This window comes from Salmo trutta, chromosome 40, assembly GCF_901001165.1.
Source record: "Salmo trutta chromosome 40, fSalTru1.1, whole genome shotgun sequence".
NCBI lineage: Eukaryota > Metazoa > Chordata > Actinopteri > Salmoniformes > Salmonidae > Salmo > Salmo trutta.
In genome coordinates, this window is record NC_042996.1 from 21,007,078 (window position 1) to 21,026,596 (window position 19,519).

A 19,519-nucleotide genomic window follows, 5' to 3' on the forward strand; every position below is an offset into this window, starting at 1 on the left:
GAGAGTTTTAAGAATCAGAAGAACGCTCATTCACCGCGAATTTATAACTTAAAACTTCGCCAACTGGCGCAGGCGTAGTACACGTAAGTAGGCCTAGCTTTTTATTTGATAAATAAGTAAGTGCCAATTTAATAACTTAAACTTTGTTAAAACTTTGTCATCGTGAAAGTTTTTCTGTCCAGTTTCCCAGTATGCGCCTGGTATTTCAGAGATATGCTTGTTTTTGTGAGAAATCTTCCTAACGGGAATTTCGCATTAATATGAAAATCGTATACTAAAATATGAAAATACTACATGTAATGTCTCAAAGTCGATATATATCTTAGCTCGATATTGTTTTAAGTCCTCCGGATTCGAGAAGTAAGGTGATGAGTTCAACAGTGAGCCTGTCAGTTTGCCTTAATTCTCACACAGCATCCAGCGTAATTGACGCGATGCTATTTACCTGATTTTTTACCTCTTTTTTTTCTTCTGGCCTCCATTGAATTATCCACTCCAATAATTTTTTAATGGATTATGTTAGAGACATGAGGTTTGGGCCATTGGTTTTCTTAGAGGAGTATCTACAACAATTAACAATTCATTTTAGCCGTTGGTAAAAATATGCGTTTTTCAAATCAAATCAAATGTATTTATATAGCCCTTCTTACATCAGCTGATATCTCAAAGTGCTGTATAGAAACCCAGCCTAAAACCCCAAACAGCAAGCAATGCAGGTGTAGAAGCACGGTGGCTAGGAAAAACTCCCTAGAAAGGCCAAAACCTAGGAAGAAACCTAGAGAGGAACCAGGCTATGAGGGGTGGCCAGTCCTCTTCTGGCTGTGCCGGGTGGAGATTATAACAGAACATGGCCAAGATGTTCAAATGTTCATAATAATCCCAGTAGTTGTCGAGGGTGCAACAGGTCAGCACCTCAGGAGTAAATGTCAGTTGGCTTTTCATAGCCGATCATTGAGAGTATCTCTACCGCTCCTGCTGTCTCTAGAGAGTTGAAAACAGCAGGTCTGAGACAGGTAGCACGTCCGGTGAACAGGTCAGGGTTCCATAGCCGCAGGCAGAACAGTTGAAACTGGAGCAGCAGCACGGCCAGGTGGACTGGGGACAGCAAGGAGTCATTAGGCCAGGTGGTCCTGAGACATGGTCCTAGGGCTCAGGTCCTCTGAGAGAGAGAAAGAGAGAATTAGAGAGAGCATACTTAAATTCACACAGGACACCAGATAAGACAGGAGAAATACTCCAGATATAACAGACTGACCCTAGCCCCCCGACACATAAACTACAGCAGCATAAATACTGGAGGCTGAGACAGGAGGGGTCAGGAGACACTGTGGCCCCATCCGATGATACCCCCGGACAGGGCCAAACAGGCAGGATATAACCCCAACCACTTTGCCAAAGCACAGCCCCCACACCACTAGAGGGATATCTTCAACCACCAACTTACCATCCTGAGACAAGGCCGAGTATAGCCCACAAACATCTCCGCCACGGCACAACCCAAGGGGGGCGCCAACCCAGACAGGAAGACCACGTCAGTGACTCAACCCACTCAAGTGACACACCCCTCCTAGGGACAGCATGGAAGAGCACCAGTAAGCCAGTGACTCAGCCCCTGTAATAGGGTTAGAGGCAGAGAATCCAAGTGGAGAGGGGAACCGGCCAGGCAGAGACAGCAAGGGCGGTTCGTTGCTCCAGTGCCTTTCCGTTCACCTTCACACTCCTGTGCCAGACTACACTCAATTATAGGACCTACTGAAGAGATGAGTCTTCAGTAAAGACTTAAAGGTTGAGACTGAGTCTGCGTCTCTCACATGGGTAGGCAGACCATTCCATAAAAATTGAGCTCTATAGGAGAAAGCACTGCCTCCAGCTGTTTGCTTAGAAATTCTAGGGACAATTAGGAGGCCTGCGTCTTGTGACCATAGCGTACATGTAGGTATGTACGGCAGGACCAAATCAGAAAGATAGGTAGGAGCAAGCCCATGTAATGCTTTGTAGGTTAGCAGTAAAACCTTGAAATCAGCCCTTACCTTAACAGGAAGCCACTGTAGGGAGGCTAGCACTGGATTAATATGATCACATTTTTTGGTTCTAGTCAGGATTCTAGCAGCCGTGTTTAGCACTACCTGAAGTTTATTTAGTGCTTCATCCGGGTAGCCGGAAAGTAGAGCATTACCTAGAAGTAACAAAAGCATGGATTACATTTTCTGCATCATTTTTGGACAGAACATTTCAGATTTTTGCAATGTTACATAGATGGAAAAAAGCTGTCCTTGAAACAGTCTTGATATGTTCGTCAAAAGAGAGATCAGGGTCCAGAGTAATGTCGAGGTCCTTCACAGTTTTATTTGAGACGACTGTACAACCATCAAGATTAATTGTCAGATTCAACAGAAGATCTCTGTTTCTTGGGACCTAGAACAAGCATCTCTGTTTTGTCCGAGTGTAAAAGTAGAACATTTGCAGCCATCCACTTCCTTATGTCTGAAACACAGGCTTCCAGCGAGGGCAATTTTGGGGCTTCACCATGTTTCATCGAAATATACAGCTGTATGTCATCCGCATAGCAGTGAAAGTTAACATTATGTTTTCGAATGACATTCCCAAGAGGTAAAATATATAGTGAAAACAATAGTAGTCCTAAAACGGAACCTTGAGGAACACCGAAATTTACAGTTGATTTGTCAGAGGACAAACCATCCACAGAGACAAACTGATATCTTTCCAACAGATAAGATCTAAACCAGGCCAGAACTTGTCCGTGTAGACCAATTTGGGTTTCCAATCTCTCCAAAAGAATGTGGTGATCGATGGTATCAAAAGCAGCAATAAGGTCTAGGAGCACGAGGACAGATGCAGAGCCTCGGTCTGACTCCATTAAAAGGTAATTTACCACCTTCACAAGTGCATTCTCAGTGCTATGATGGGGTCTAAAACCAGACTGAAGCATTTCGTATACATTGTTTGTCTTCAGGAAGGCAGTGAGTTGCTGCGCAACAGCTTTTTTTTTTTTTTTTTAAAGAATGGGAGATTCGATATAGGCCGATAGTTTTTTATATTTTCTGGGTCAAGGTTTAGCTTTTTCAAGAGAGGCTTTATTACTGCCACTTTTAGTGAGTTTGGTACATATCCCGTGGATAGAGAGCCGTTTATTATGTTCAACATAGGAGGGCCAAGCACAGGAAGCAGCTCTTTCAGTAGTTCAGTTGGAATAGGGTCCAGTATGCAGCTTGAAGGTTTAGAGGCCATGATTATTTTCATCATTGTGTCAAGAGATATAGTACTAAAACACTTGAGTGTCTCCCTTGATCCTAGGTCCTGGCAGAGTTGTGCAAACTCAGGACAACTGAGCTTTGGAGGAATATTCAGATTTAAAGAGAAGTCCGTAATTTGCTTTCTAATGATCATGATCTTTTCCTCAAAGAAGTTAATGAATTTATCACTGCTGAAGTGAAAGCCATTCTCTCTTGGGGAATGCTGCTTTTTCGTTAGCTTTGCGACAGTATCAAAAATACATTTTGGATTGTTCTTATTTTCCTCAATTAAGTTTGAAAAATAGGATGATCGAGCAGCAGTGAGGGCTCTTCGATACTGCACGCTACTGTCTTTCCAAGCTATTCGGAAGACTTCCAGTTTGGTGTGGCGCCATTTCCGTTCCATTTTTCTGGAAGCTTGCTTCAGAGCTCGGGTATTTTCTGTATACCAGGGAGCTAGTTTCTTATGACAAATGTTTTTAATTTTTAGGGGTGCGACTGCATCTAGGGTATTGCGCAAGGTTAAATTGAGTTTCTCAGTTAGGTGGTTAACTGATTTTTGTCCTCTGATGTCCTTGGGTAGGCAGAGGGCGTCTGGGAGGGCATCAAGGAATCTTTGGGTTGTCTGAGAATTTATAGCACAACTTTTGATGATCCTTGGTTGGGGTCTGAGCAGATTATTTGTTGCAATTGCAAACGTAATAAAATGGTGGTCCGATAGTCCAGGATTATGAGGAAAAAACAACATTTATTCCATGGGACAAAACTAGGTCCAGAGTATGACTGTGGCAGTGAGTAGGTCCGGAGACATGTTGGACAAAACCCACTGAGTCGATGATGGCTCCGAAAGCCTTTTGGAGTGGGTCTGTGGACTTTTCCATGTGAATATTAAAGTCACCAAAAATTAGAATATTATCTGCTATGACTACAAGGTCCGATAGGAATTCAGGGAACTCAGTGAGGAACGCTGTATATGGCCCAGGAGGCCTGTAAACAGTAGCTATAAAAAGTGATTGAGTAGGCTGCGTAGATTTCATGACTAGAAGCTCAAAAGACAAAAACATTGGGTTTTTTTGGAAATTGAAATTTGCTATCGTAAATGTTAGCAACACCTCCTCCTTTGCGGGATGCACGGGGGATATGGTCACTAGTGTAACCAGGAGGTGAGGCCGCATTTAACACGGTAAATTCATCAGGCTTAAGCCATGTTTCAGTCAGGCCAATCACATCAAGATTATGATCAGTTAATTGACTATAACTGCCTTGGTAGTGAGGGATCTAACATTAAGTAGCCCTATTTTGAGATGTGAGGTATCACGATCTCTTTCAATAATGGCAGGAATGGAGGAGGTCTTTATTCCAGTGAGATTGCTAAGGCGAACACTGCCATGTTTAGTTTTGGCCAACCTAGGTCGAAGCACAGACACGGTCTCAATGGAGATAGCTGAGCTGACTACACTGACTGTGCTAGTGGCAGACTCCACTAAGCTGGCAGGCTGGCTAACAGCCTGCTGCCTGGCCTGCACCCTATGTCATTGTGGAGCTAGGGGAGTTAGAGCCCCGTCTATGTTCGTAGATGAGAGCACCCCTCCAGCTAGGATGGAGTCCGTCACTCCTCAACAGGCCAGGCTTGGTCCTGTTTGTGGGTGAGTCCCAGAAAGAGGGCCAATTATCTACAAATTCTATCTTTTGGGAGGGGCAGAAAACAGTTTTCAACCAGCGACGGGGGTGGGGATGGGGGTGGGGCCCACGGCAGCACCCTCTGCTCGTTGAGAAGAGTAAGAACGATACGTGCTTTCATGTCAGAGTCTCCAAACTCTCCAATAACACCAGAAAAAGTCGCTAGATTTGTCGCTAGTCGCTTTTTTGAAAATGTGACACTGCAGGAGTCTGAATACTCGCTAAATATAGCGACAAAGTTGCTAAGTTGGCAACACTGGGACTCATGTTAATGTTACTACTTAGCTTCGGCTGATGGAGGTCCTGACGAACCACGTCCAGATAAAGCATCCGGAGTGAAAAAATTTAATGAAAAAAAAAAAGTTGAGTGAGAGAAAAACCAAAAATAAAGTTGTCAGGTAGCAAAGTAAGGTGATTGGACAATTTTTTGATTGGACACCCTACTATTTATGACATTCGGGACAAAACATTTTGTATCTAAAATAATTATAATTTGGTGGGTGCTTATATTTGTCTATTTCACACATGTAGGCTACAAGTGTGTATTATACGCGTATTGGAAATATATAAAAAAAAAATTGCATATCCCAAATGCTTTGCTCAAGGGCACCTTGGGGATTCAAACTAGCAACCTTTCAGTTACTGGCCCAAAGCCCTATCCGCTATGCTACCTGCCACCTTTGATGTAATTTGTCAAACTGAGAAAACTCAAGTCACATGACAAAAGGGCATGCCTTGGCATGTTGTCTTCCCATTTTTTTGGCATCAAAGTTATGTCCTTTACCACTACATGAGTGTTGCTGCTTTCTAAAGGCTTGTTTTAATGTTTTTGCAATGAAAATTCTCATTCTCCATTCCCAATGTCCTGTTAGGGCTGACTGTGCATTGCACTCTTCCGGGAAATTATACGTTCATAAACTGTTTTTAAATTGTATAGAACTTACACATCAATATTGTCACATTTGTGTAATGGAGGATGTTGCAGCTATACACTCACTTCCTGTTGTGGTTTGTTTGTTTATTTTTGCTTAGGGAGATGGCGAACAGCAATGCCAAGCTGTGTGTGTCTGTTTTGGGTTCATTGTGGAGATGAGCTGGAGGTGGAGGGAGCTTCAATCCTGGGGGCCTGGAGACTGACGGAAAGGAAGGTATAAGGCCGACTCAGCCGCCATACCTGGGTTGTATTCATTAGGCACCAAATGGAAGAAAAGGGACTGAAAAAGGGAGGGACTACCTGAACTTATCTAATAAGAATCGCTCATTTTTATTTTACGTCTCAAAACGTTGTCATATGATGTGCCTTAAATGAATATGACCCTGAACTCTTTGTTTTTTTTTACCCCTTACCCTCTTCTATCTCTGCTTTATAGAGACTGGTGGGGCTGCTGCTGAGAGGAGTGGGAGACAAACTCAATGAGGAGGTTAAATATGGCAGGAAGGTAGATCCAGTGTGATTGTGTAGTTCTGTCTCTGCCCACTTGGTGTCCCTCTACACACAGATAATAGTAGTCCATCTGCAAGACTGGAGTTGTGTCTGAATACTATTTTATTTTACCAGGCAAGTCAGTTATGAACAAATTATAATTTTCAATGACGGCCTAGGAACAGTGGGTTGACTGCCTTGTTCAGGGGCAGAATGACGGATTTTTACCTTGTCAGCTCGGGGATTCGATCTTGCAACCTTTCAGTTATTAGTCCAATGCTCTAACCACTAGGCTATACTAACTGTACTATTTGTGGCGTCAATTGAGAAAATAGTATGCTTATTGGTCATAGTATGAATATAGTTAGTATGCCAAAAGTTCCCGGATGTTGTACTAAATTTGCCAAACTATATGTACTTTAGGGCCCATAATGCAATTCTTCCGGAAATGGGCGTGGCTCAGTGTTTTCAGATTTGAAGAACATGGCGCAAAATATGTACAAATAATTATGACATGTTAAGAAAATGTTGACCAATGTAAGAAAGTAATTACTTTTCAAATAAGTTACCTTACACGTTATGTTGGCTGACAATTTGTTAGCTACGCTGTCTTTACGAACCATGTCATTACAGCATGTACCGGTATGTTAGTTGGCTACTTATACATCAAACGTATATTAACTATAGGCTATCTAACTACCCGTGGCATAGTTTTATTGAATTGATTATTCCCGTCATTATTTGTTTAGCTAAATGTTATAGTCGTTGTGCGTTCTCAATGGATATTCGGGTGCTTTCGTAAATTCGCTCTGGCTATCTACTCCGATTTCGTCTGAGTGTACCGCAGAGCAGAGTGCAGAATAATGAATTTACGAGCGCTCAACACCCGTTGAATATGGCCGGTGTCAGTAAACGTCGGCAAAAAAAAGTTATTAAATTGTTGCCAGCAGCACATTTAGTCACCAACGCTCTGGACAACACGAAAACTGCCTAACCAGCTGTGCTAGGGTGAGTAAAATGGTCAGAGTGGTCTCATTTGTTTCTGGAAGTAGCTAGCAAGCAAGCTAGCCAACGTTAGCATGGGTGCTTGACTGCTGTAGTAAGGTCAGAACGCTCAAATCAACACTACTCCTCGGCCCGAGCGTCCAGTGTCCGCTCCGAGAGCGAAACGCTCTGAATTTACAAGCGCACGCTGGCACTCCAGATTGAATTTAAGAACCCACCCGAAGTCGTAAAATGTCTAACTAGTAATGTGTTATGCTAACTAGCTAGCAAGAGGTTGCATAGCAACAGCATCAACTTCCCGTAGACAGGCGAATAGCTAATATGCTCAACTGAAAGGATACTGTTAATTTACAGTATACTAAAATGAACTATAGTATGTGGTATATACGCATTAAGTATGTAGTATACAGTATGTTAGTATGGGTATTCGAACACAGCTTGGGTTTTAGTGATGGCATGTTTATAGTGGTTGTTGCCCTGTCCTCCCCTCACAAAGAGAAACATGGAAGAGATGGTGGTGCATTCATTTTTCATCACACAGGCATTCACCCAGAAAATACTTGTTGGGATGGGGTGTAAACTTTACTGTCCTTTATCCTGTCAGGTCCTGAAGGACGCCTCACTGTCGGCAGAGCTGTTTGGCTTCTATGAGAGGACCATCTCTACCAGCACTCATGGGTCACCCAAGGCCCAAATCGCCCTGAGTTGATAGGTAATCATGACAGTTACATAAGAATGTTTTTTCCCCAACCCATTTTCTAACACTAATGGGCAGTTTCCCAGACATATATTTAAACCTAGTCCTGGACTAAAAAGCATGCTCAAGAATCCTAATTGAAAGTGTTTTTTTACTCCAGGAATACGCTTAATCTGAGTCATGGAAACTGTCCCTGTAAGTGCTTTACATTGTATGCGGCTAAATCACCCATTGGAGTACCACGAGCATGTATACCCATTGGCGCAAAGCAGCCATTTTGTGTCAAAAGTCTCAGCCCTCTCTGCTCCACCAGGTGACCAGTCGCCTGTAAGCAGTGGACAGCCTCCCTATGAGCTGGGTGCTGGGCTTCGGAGCCAAATACCTGCAGGATCACTTCTCTTCCTGGGCCAGACAGCAAGGTGGATATGTATGTACAAACAGATATATATATATATATATATATATTGCCTATAGTACTGGAGTTCCACCTTCTTGCTCTTATCAATGATCTAAAGCTGACAAAAATATCAATGCTATTTTGTGAGATGTTGAGCAACGATCAATACAGTTTTAATTTCTCTCTCAACAGGAGGAAGCTTTTGTGAATGATGATGAGGATGAAGTCGACTGAGCCAGAGGGATTTTCCCCGTTCTATACCCCCATTGTCTTCTTCCCGATTATCCACTCTTTTCCCAAAGTATGCACTTGCACATTTTCTGTCATGGATCAGAATTTGATTGGCGTAATTACTGGCTAAAGGCAGTTCCCACCATTGTTAAATCTATGACGGGAAAGGGTGGATAATTGGGATCTAGCTCTCTAACCCCAGCCCTAACCCCTAGAGAAGTTTCAACTCAGGGTAATGTATTGCTATTATTGCACGCCCAATTAAACATTGATTTTGCACAAAGAAACATGTACATAGACATATAGATATAGATGACTGTCTTCCAGAGCCATAGGATATGAGGGAAACTGTTCATCTCAAGGCCCATTCCATCTTTTGAATTATAAATGTATATGATATAAGAATGTATATGAAAGTACAGTATTCAGGTGTTTTTGTTACAACATTTTAATTGGGACTATAGGAATGTAAAAAAAATAGACAAATCTGTTGAATGAAACATATTTACTTGTATAATTTTACATTATATTTACTTATTTACTTTCTTTTTTATTGTAAGAATAATGATGATGAGACTGCGTACCATTGATCTAGCCTCATCACGCCGTGATCTGTTTCACCTGTCCCTGTGCTTGTCTCCTCCTCCCCCCAGGTGTCGCCCATCTTCCCTATTATCACCTGTGTATTTATACCTGTGTTCTCTGTCTTGTTTGTTGCCAGTTTGTCTTGTTCGTTCAAGCTTACCAGCGGTTTTCCTGTCAGCGGCTATTGTTTCCAACCCTTGCTTTGCTAGTCCTCCTGGTTTTGACCGATGCCTGACCTCTCTGCCTGAGCCTGCACCTTTGCTCCACCTCTGGATTACAGAACCCTGCCTGACCCTGAGTCTGCCTGCCGTTCTGTACCTTTGCCTAAACCTTGATTTTCGACCCCTGCCTGCCTTGACCTGTCTTTGCATGCCCCTGTTTGCTACAATAAACAGGGTTACTTCGACAGTCTGCATCTGGGTCTTACCTTGATTCTTGATAAGCCTATACTGTCAGATCCAAATAATGTTTACATAAAGCAACATTGCCAAAGATGTCAACATTCCAGACCTCCAGGACATGTCCTCAGTTGATCCAGAGATGGAACCACTATATGGTTAAATCATGACTGGACCAAAGACTGGGGCAGCTACTGTAGCCTACGTATACTGTATGGAAGTGCTACTATTCTGAGTGGTTTATGGTCAAACGGTAATTCTGTGTGCAGAGTCTATGCAATGGAATGTCTGCCTTATTTGTTTAAGAATAATTAAACAAATTCCATGTTATGATTATAGCGTTCAATGTTAACACTGATTTAGACAGCTTTGTGACTGTTTGATTTGTTATTAATTTATTTAATAAAAATAGATCTACTGGGCTCCTGAGTGGCGCAGAGGTCTTAAGGCACTGCATCTCAGTGCTAGAGGCGTCACTACAGACCCTGGTTCAGAGGTCTAAGGCACTGCATCTCAGTGCTAGAGGCGTCACTACAGACCCTGGTTTCGAATCCAGGCTGTTTCACAACTGGCCGTGATTGGGAGTCCGCACAATTGGCCCAGCGTCATCCGGGTTTGGCCGGGGTAGGCCGTCATTGTAAATAAGAATTTGTCCTTAACTGACTTGCCTAGTAAAATAAAATACTGAAAAGACTCATAACATTGTGTGAAATGATTTATGACCAAAATGGTAATTATATTGAAATGCAATCTCAAGATCATCATGCACAGCATACCTGTACAGGTATGTCACTCATGGAGGGAGGGGGGATTTCTTGGGGTCTGTACTGAAATGAACCCAACCCCATGTCCTGCACCTGCTCAACCTGCTTACAAGACAACAGGAAGACACATACAGGCCAGAGAGAAGATGCAGCGTCATTTATTCACATAATGTGGATTTCAACATGCAGGGCCAACCTTGTTCTGTAACTCACCTGTGAAACGCCCAAGACTCACCATTGCTGTCGCTTGTGTGCTCGGGAGAGTGCGTGGTAATGTAACACCATGCACCAAAGTAGGAAGTACTCACCGATAGCTCTGGATTTCGTTAATAAATCACCACTGACACAGAGGACGAAGACGGTGGACTATAGTCGAGGGGAATTGTTCAACCCGCCCAGTATGCACCATTTGAAAGTGAATGGGGCCAGAGCCGTCCGGAGGCATATCTCTCCTCCAAGCCGCAGGCTGGAGAGCATCGAGGCAGTCTGGAGCGAGAGAAGAGCAGACTCGTTACCAAACCTTGTAGAGAGAAGACCGGATCCGGAGAGCAGACCGGGCCCGGTGAAGGTGATGAACCCCGCTGAGAACGGCTGCCCTGGCCGCGGCAGTAGGAAAAGGGGGTTCAAGCCCCCGGATGTGAGGACCATATTCTCCCCCAGTGAGAGAAACTCCCGGGCGAGGGAGGAGAGCGGGGAGGGACACACCTTCAACCTAGGTCTTTCGGGCGCATGGTGCGATGTGTGCTGCGAGTACATCCTCCGCTTCTCCCTAATGTGTTCAGGTGAGTTCTACTACTGTGTCATGTTTCAGGTGAGATCGTTTGACTGTCTTAACTCCAATAGCATCTACTACAGCAGACAACATACTGGTTAACAGATAGCCTCAAGGTATAAAGCTTATCAATTTAATGACTTAACTGGATACACTGCCTTATGAATCTAGACTTTCTTACAGGCTTTATACAATCGGTATGTAAACACATACAGTGCCGTCAGAAAGTATTCATACCTCTTGGCTTATTCCACATTTTGTTGTGTTAAGCCAGAATTCTAAATGTATTTTTTTATCACCCATCTACACACAGTACCCCATAATGACAAAGTAGAAACTTGTTTAGACATTTTTGCAAATGTATTCAAAATGAAATACAGAAATATCTCAAATACATAAGTATTCACACCCCTGAGTCAATACTTTGTAAAAGCACCTTTGGCAGCGATTTAAAGCTGTGAGTGTTTTCTGGTTTAAGTCTAAGAACTTTCCACACATGGATTGTGCAACATTTGCCCATTATTCTTAAAAAAAATATTCAAGCTTTGTCAAATTGATTGTTGATCATTGCTAGACAACCACGGGAAAAGTCAAAGGCTGCGAATACTTTCTGTAGGCTGTACATGTTCAGAAAGGCATGGCTACATACAGACTACTCCTACACAGGGCCAGGCTCTACTCACTCTCACTCACCATGCTGATAAACTGGTTTGAAGGGAAAACGCATCCATTCCTCTCGGCTCAGCTCTCTCTGCATTCTTCCACTGATACTCACTCCCTCCCTCAAGCTAATGTCATAGGAACCTGTTTACTGTTGATTGATTCAATATATTCTTGTTGTTACTCCTATCATTGCTTCATTACTCCCCACTGGGCAAAAACTGGTTGAATCAACGTTGTTTCCACGTCATTTCAACCACTAAAATCTATGTGATGACGTTGAATCAATGGTGAAAACGGATTGGATTTGCAAAAAGTCATCAACTTAAGGGCATTTATTTTAACCTAAATCCAATGACATGGTGACAGTTGTTGTTGATTTCACGTTGAATTCACATTAGTTGACAACTCAACCAAATGGAAATCAAAACTAGACGTTGAACTGACGTCTGTGCCTAGTGTACCATCAGTCATCACACGTGTAAAAGCATCGCTTGTACGTTGATGGTTTTAAAGCACCTCTCCACATTGTCATGTCATTCTGCAGTTGTCTGATACGGTTGCTTACAGGCCTCTGCTGTTGGCCTATGTTACATTAAGTTGTGGACTTATGCAATAGGATGGTCAAATGTCCAGTTGTGGCTTAACTAGACACAGAGTGGGTAAATGCATATGCTGTAAAATATTTCCTCCTCTACACATCTGGCATAGAACGGGTAATAACCCAATCATGATTAGAACCCTAACCTGGCCATTAGAACCCTAACCTGGCCATTAGAACCCTACTCAGGTCAATACAATCCTAACCTGGTCAATAGAACCATTTTCAAGTTTTAATGTCACATGCACAAGTACAGTGAAAAGCCTTTCTTGCAAACTCCAACCCCAACAATGCAGTTATCAATAACAATGTAATACTAAAAATAACAAGGTTGAACAAAAACACACAACATATAGAAATAAGAACAAGTAAGCATCCAGGGTCAGTTCCAGTACCACATTTACAATGCGCAGGGATACTGGATCGACAGAGGTAGATATGCAGTGGGTAAGGTGATTAGGCATCAGAATATATGATAAACAGAGTAGCAGCAATGTATATGATGATTGTATCTGAGTGAGTGTGTGTAGAGTCAGTATAAATGAATGTGCTTATTATGTGTGTGTGTGCGCAAATAATGGAGTGAGTGTTTGTGTGTGTGTTGGAGTATCCGTGTGCGTAGTGTGTAGGGCTCTGTGAGTAACCATTCTGTTAGCTATTCAATAGTATAGAGATCCTATTAAATTATTATTAGTATTCTTATTCCTAATTCTATAGGCAATAGAACCCTAACCTGGTCTTTAGAACCCTTACTTGGCCATTAGAACTCTAAGCCTCACAGGTTCTACGTTGCTGACCCCTGCCCTATGTAACTCTAGCAGTCCTTTATCCTAATCTAACTAGCTAAATTCCTTCTGTTAACCCAAATGTGACATCGGGCTGTGAGGACAGAGGTGACTTTCACAGCTGTGTCTACTGTGTCCACCTCAGCCCCACGGTGAGACTGGACTCAGGTTGCAGCAGGTGATCCGGTGTGGGAGGGAAAAAGAAGCAGCAGTATGTTCTGACCACTCAGTGAATGTTTAATGGTGTTGTGAAGTTTTCTGCTCTGGCACTTAGTTGACTCCCTCCCTGTGGGGTTCTGTGTCGGGGGGAGGAGCTATTCAATTATCAAATACAATTTTATTGGTCACATTACACATATTTAGTAGATGTTATTGCGGGTGTAGCGAAATGCTTGAGTTCCTAGCTCCAACAGTGTAGTAATATCTAACAATACACACAAATCTAAAAGTAAAAGAATGGAATGAAGAAATTATTATTTTTTGGACGAGCAATGTCCCACGCGTATATATGCATTCGGAAAGTATTCAGACACCTTGACATTTTGTTACGTTATAGCCTTATTCTAAAATGTATTAAATATTTTGACTAGACTCCCAGTCCCTGCCGCTGAAAAATATTCACACAGCATGATGAAACATCCCCACAGTAAGGGAAGGGGTTGAATACTTTCTGAATGCACTGTGTGTGTGTGTGTGTGTGTGTGTGTGTGTGTGTGTGTGTGTGTGTGTGTGTGTGTGTGTGTGTGTGTGTGTGTGTGTGTGTGTGTGTGTGTGTGTGTGTGTGTGTGTGTGTGTGTGTGTGTGTGTGTGTGTATATATATGTGTGTACAGTTACCAGTCAAAAGTTTGGACACACCTACTCATTCAAGAGTTTTTCTTTATTATGTTCTACATTTGTAGAATAATAGTGAAGACATAAAAACAATGAAATAACACATGGAATCATGTAGTAACCCATAAACGTTTTAAACAAATCAAAATATATTTGAGATTCTTCAAAGTAGCCACGTGTTGCCTTGATGACAGCTTTGCACACTTTTGGCATTCTCTCAACCAGCTTCGTTAGGTAGTCACTTGGAATGCATTTCAATTAACAGGTGTCCCTTGTTAATTTGTGGATTGTCTTTCCTTCTTAATCCGTTTAAGCCAATCAATTGTGTTGTGACAAGGTAGGGGAGTATACAGAAGATAGCCCTATTTGGTAAAAGACGAAGTCCATATTATGGCAAGAACATCTCAAATAAGCAAAGAGAAATGACAGTCCATCTTTACTTTAAGACATGAAGGTCAGTCAATGCGGAAAATTTCAAGAACTTTGAAAGTTTCTTCAAGGGCAGTCGCAAAATTCATCAAGCGCTATGATGTAATTGGCTCTCATGAGGACTGCCACAGGAAAGGAAGACCCAGATTTACCTCTGCTGCAGAGGATAAGTTCATTAGAATTACCAGCCTCAGACATTGCAGCCCAAATAAATGCTTCACAGAGTTCAAGTAACAGACACATCTCAACATCAATTGTTCAGAGGAGACTGCGTGAATCAGGCCTTCATGGTTGAATTACTGCAAAGAAACCACTACTAAAGGACACTAATAAGAAGATACTTGCTTGGGCCAAGAAACACGAGCAATGGACATTAGACTGGTGGAAATCTGTCCTTTGGTCTGATGAGTCCAAATTTGAGATTTTTGGTTCCAACAGCTGTGTCTTTGTGAGACGCAGAGTAGGTGAACGGATGTTCTCCACTTGTGTGGTTCCCACGTGAAGCATGGAGGAGGAGGTGTGATGGTGTGGGGGTGCTTTGCTGACAGCACTGTCTGTGATTTATTTAGAATTCAAGGCACGCATAACCAGCATGGCTACCACATCATTCTGCAGCAATACGCCATCCCATCTGGTTTGCGCTTAGTGGGACTATCATTTGTTTTTCAACAGGACAATGACCCAACACACCTCCAGGCTGTGGGACAACGGGAGAAACTCCCCAAATACAGGTGTGCCAAGCTTGTAGCGTCAAACCCAAGAAGACTTGATGCTGTAATAGCTGCCAAAGGTGCTTCAACAAAGTACTTGTAACGGTTGTCGTCAACATGAGACCAAAATGCAAGCGGATGTGGATACTCATCTTTAATATTTATTTTAAATAAAGTGAACACCATAACAATAAACAAGAACAACTCACGACAGGCTAACAGGCTATACATAAAAATAATAGCAGTGCTAGCGCAACAACCCACCAACCCAAGTGAAAAACACACACCTAATATATGACTCCCAATCAGGAACAACGATAACCAGCTGTCCCTGATCGGGAGCCACACAGACCAACATAGAAACATACAACCCAGAACAAACATACACAGACATCTTCTGCCACGTCCTGACCAAAATACTACACAACTACACCCTCTGCTGGTCAGGACGTGACAGTACTGAGTAATGGGTCTGAATACTTATGTAAATGTGATATTTAAATTTTTATTTAAAAATAAATAAATTAAAAATAAATAAATCGAAAAACCTGTGTTTGCTTTGTCATTATGGGGTATTGTGTGTAGATTTATTGAAACAAACTATTTAATACATTTTAGAATAAGGCTGTAATTTGACAAAATGTGGAAAAAGTCAAGGGGTCTGTATGTATGTGATGGGATGTATAGACATTATGGACAGTATGCGGATAAAATATGTACTCTATCTGAGGAATACGTAGGATACAATAGTAAATGTACAGCAATAGTTGAGTAGGGTGGACCTGACTAGAATACAGTTGTCACGTCCTGACCAGTATAGGGGTTATTTGTTATTGTAGTTTGGTCAGGACGTGGCAGGGGGTGTTTGTTTTATGTGGTTCAGGGTGTGTTTTGTGTATGTGTTTAGGTAGAGGGGTATTTGATTTATTAGTCCGGGGTTTGTTAGTCATTGTTCTATGTTAGTATATTTCTATGTTCTATCTAGTCTTTTGTATTTCTATGTTTAGTTAATTGGGGTTGGACCTTCAATTGGAGGCAGCTGGTTATTGTTGCCTCTGATTGAGGGTCCTATAATTAGGAGTTTGTTTTTCATATTTTTTTGGGGGGAGATTGTTCTTGTTTAGCTGTTTTGCCTGACAAGACTGTCAAGTTCGTTAGTGTTTTTGTATACGTGTTTTGTGGTTTCCTTCTTCACCAATAAAAAGAAGATGAGTGTACATTTTCCCGCTGCGTCTTGGTCTCTACCCTACGACACCCGTGACAGAATCTCCCACCAACCACAGACCAAGCAGCGGAGGAAGCAACAACAGAAGGACTGTCGGGAATCATGGACATGGGAGGAAATTCTGGACGGGGCTGGACCATGGCACCAGGCTGGGGAATATCGTCGCCCACCGGAGGATTTGGGGCGGGGCACACGGGTAGTTTGGCGGGGCCAGGATTGAGCCGCAAGCCAACCACCCGTGCTTATTATGGGAAGCAACTGGAGGGGAGAGCGCCGGAGTATGCGGAAGTGTGCACGACCTCGCCCATGCAGTCCGGTGCGAGCGTTCCCTAGAGCGTTCCCTAGAGCAGGCATCCAGCCTGGAAGGAGGATGCCTGCACAGCGCATTTGGCCACCAGTGCGCCTCCTAGGCCCAGGCTACCCTATGCCTGATCTACGCACGGCAACCATCAGGCCTCTGCACAGCCCAGTTCGCCCTGTACCAGCAGTCCGCTTGTGCAGGGCTGCTATTTCTATCCAGCCAGGACGGGTTGTGCAAGAGGTGCGCTCCAGACCTCCAGTACTTACCCATGGCCCGGTATATCCAGTTCCTGCTTCTCGTGCTGACCCTGAGGTGCGTATCCATAGTCTGGCATCTCCTAAACCAGCACCAGGCTTCCAGTGGTTCAGCCCAGTCCAACTTGTCCTGTTCCTGCTCCTCGCACTAGCCCTGAGGTGCGTGTCTTCAGTCTGGCACATCCGGTACCAGCACCACGCACCAGGCTTCCAGTGCGTCAGCCCAGTCCAACTCGGCCTGTTCCTGCTCCTCGCACTAGCCTTGAGGTGCGTGTCCCCAGTCTGGTACCTCCACTACCAGCCCCACGCATTAGGCTTCCAGTGCGTCAGCCCAGTCCCGAGCTTCCGACGACAGTTCCCCGTCCAGAGTGTCCGGAGACAGTGCCCCGTCCAGAGTGTCCGGAGACAGTGCCCCGTCCAGAGTGTCCGGAGACAGTGCCCCGTCCAGAGTGTCCGGAGACAGTGCCCCGTCCAGAGTGTCCGGAGACAGTGCCCCGTCCAGAGTGTCCGGCGACAGTACCCCGTCCAGAGTATCCGGCAACAGTACCCCGTCCAGAGTATCCGGCAACAGTGTGTAGTCCGGAACCGAGTGAGACGGCCTACAGTCTGGAACCGAGTGAGACGGCCTACAGTCTGGAACCGAGTGAGACGGCCTACAGTCCGGAACCGAGTGAGACGGCCTACAGTCCGGAACCGAGTGAGTCGGCCTACAGTCCGGAACCGAGTGAGTCGGCCTACAGTCCGGAGCTCCCAGAGGACAGTCCAGGGTCTTCAGTGACTGGCCTCTGGCAAAGGTATGCAGTGGGGGTGGTTTGGTCAGGTAGGGGATTAAGGCCTGAGCCTAAGCCACCTCCACTGTAGGAGGTTTGGGGAGGGGGGGGGTGTAGCACAGGAGCCATCGGTGACGGCATCCACCCTCCCTTCCCTCCCTTTAGTTTTGGGATTTATTTTGTTTTGGGGGTTTATTTTCGTTATTTGTGTGAAGTGCATCCGGGGTCTGCACCTTTGGGGGGGGGGGGTACTGTCACGTCCTGACCAGTATAGGGGTTATTTGTCATTGTAGTTTGGTCAGGACGTGGCAGGGGGTGTTTGTTTTATGTGGTTCAGGGTGTGTTTTGTGTATGTGTTTAGGTAGAGGGGTATTTGATTTATTAGTCCGGGGTTTGTTAGTCATTGTTCTATGTTAGTATATTTCTATGTTTAGTTAATTGGGGTTGGACCTTCAATTGGAGGCAGCTGGTTATTGTTGCCTCTGATTGGGGGTCCTATAATTAGGAGTTTGTTTTTCATGGGTTTTTGTGGGAGATTGTTCTTGTTTAGCTGTTTTGCCTGACAAGACTGTCAAGTTCGTTAGTGTTTTTGTATACATGTTTTCCTTCTTCACCAATAAAAAGAAGATGAGTGTACATTTTCCCGCTGCGTCTTGGTCTCTACCCTACGACACCCGTGACAACAGTATATGGATATGAAATGGGTAAAACAGTATGTAAACATTTTTAAAGTGACCAGTGTCCCATGTCTATGTACATAAGGCAGCATCCTATAAGGTGCAGGATTGAGTAACCGGTCTGTAGCCGGCTAGTGACAGTGACTATGTTCAGGGCAGGGTACTGGTTGGAGGCCGTCTAGTGATGGCTATTTAACAGTCTGATAGCCTTGAGATAGAAGCTGTTTTTCAGTCTCTCGGTCCCAGTTTTGATGCACCTGTACTGACCTCACCTTCTGGATGATAGTGGGGCTCGGGTGTCCTTGATGATCTTCTTGGCCTTCCTGTGACACCGGGTGCTGTAGATGTCCTGGAGAGCAGGCATTGTGCCCCCGCTGATGCGTTGGGCTGACCGCACCACCCTATAGAGAGCCCTGCGGTTGCGGACGGTGCAGTTGATACAGACTGACAGGATGCTCTCAATGGTCCACCTGTAAAAGTCTGTGAGGGTCTTAGGGGCCAAGCAGAATTCCTTCAGCCTCTTGAGGTTGAAGAGGCGCTATTGCACCTTCTTCACCACACTGTCTGTGTGGGTGGACCATTTCAGGTTGTCAGTGATGTGTACGCCGAGGAACTTGAAGCTTTCCAACTTCTCCACTGTGGCTCCGTTGATGTGGATGGGAGCGTGCTCCCTCTGCTGTCTCCTGAAGTCCACGAACGGCTCCTTCGTTCTGTTGACGTTGAGGGAGAGTTTATTTTCCTGGCACCATTCCGCCAGGGCCCTCACCTCCTCCCTGTAGGCTGTCGCATCATTGTCGGTAATCAGGCCTACCACTTTTGTGTCATCTGCAAACTTGATGATTGTGTTGGAGGCGTGCGTGGCCACGCAGTCATGGGTGAACAGGGAGTAATGGAGGGGCCTGAGGATCAGCAAAGTGGACGTGTTGTTTCCTACGTTCACCACCTGGGGGGGAGGCCCGTCAGGAAGTCCAGGACCCAGTTGCACAGGGCGGGGTTCAGACTCAGGGCCCCGGGCTTGGAGGGTACTATGGTGTTGAAGGCTGAGCTGTAGTCAGTGAACAGCATTGTA

At 44.3% G+C, this 19,519-nt stretch overlaps 1 protein-coding gene and 1 long non-coding RNA gene across 6 annotated transcripts in view; both read left to right on the forward strand.

Annotated features, from left to right (window-relative positions):
• On the forward strand, positions 1-10,000 carry LOC115180471 (uncharacterized). 5 transcript variants are annotated; one of them, XR_003873089.1, is made up of 6 exons: positions 1-83; positions 6,305-6,355; positions 7,967-8,074; positions 8,220-8,254; positions 8,373-8,486; positions 8,649-10,000. It is a non-coding gene; the product is annotated as an uncharacterized LOC115180471 (long non-coding RNA). The 5 variants fall into 5 exon arrangements; XR_003873088.1 differs by lacking the exon at positions 8,220-8,254 and having other exon boundaries at positions 8,649-8,919; positions 9,409-10,000; XR_003873085.1 differs by lacking the exon at positions 8,220-8,254.
• A 653-nt stretch (positions 10,001-10,653) lies between these two features.
• The window catches only part of LOC115180529 (ras association domain-containing protein 3), a 57,025-nt gene continuing 48,159 nt past the window's right edge, over positions 10,654-19,519 (forward strand). Inside the window, exon 1 of the mRNA XM_029742688.1 lies at positions 10,654-11,216. Within this exon, the coding sequence (XP_029598548.1) occupies positions 10,718-11,216 (499 nt within the window). The 5' untranslated portion in view covers positions 10,654-10,717. The remainder of the gene's footprint in view (positions 11,217-19,519) is intronic.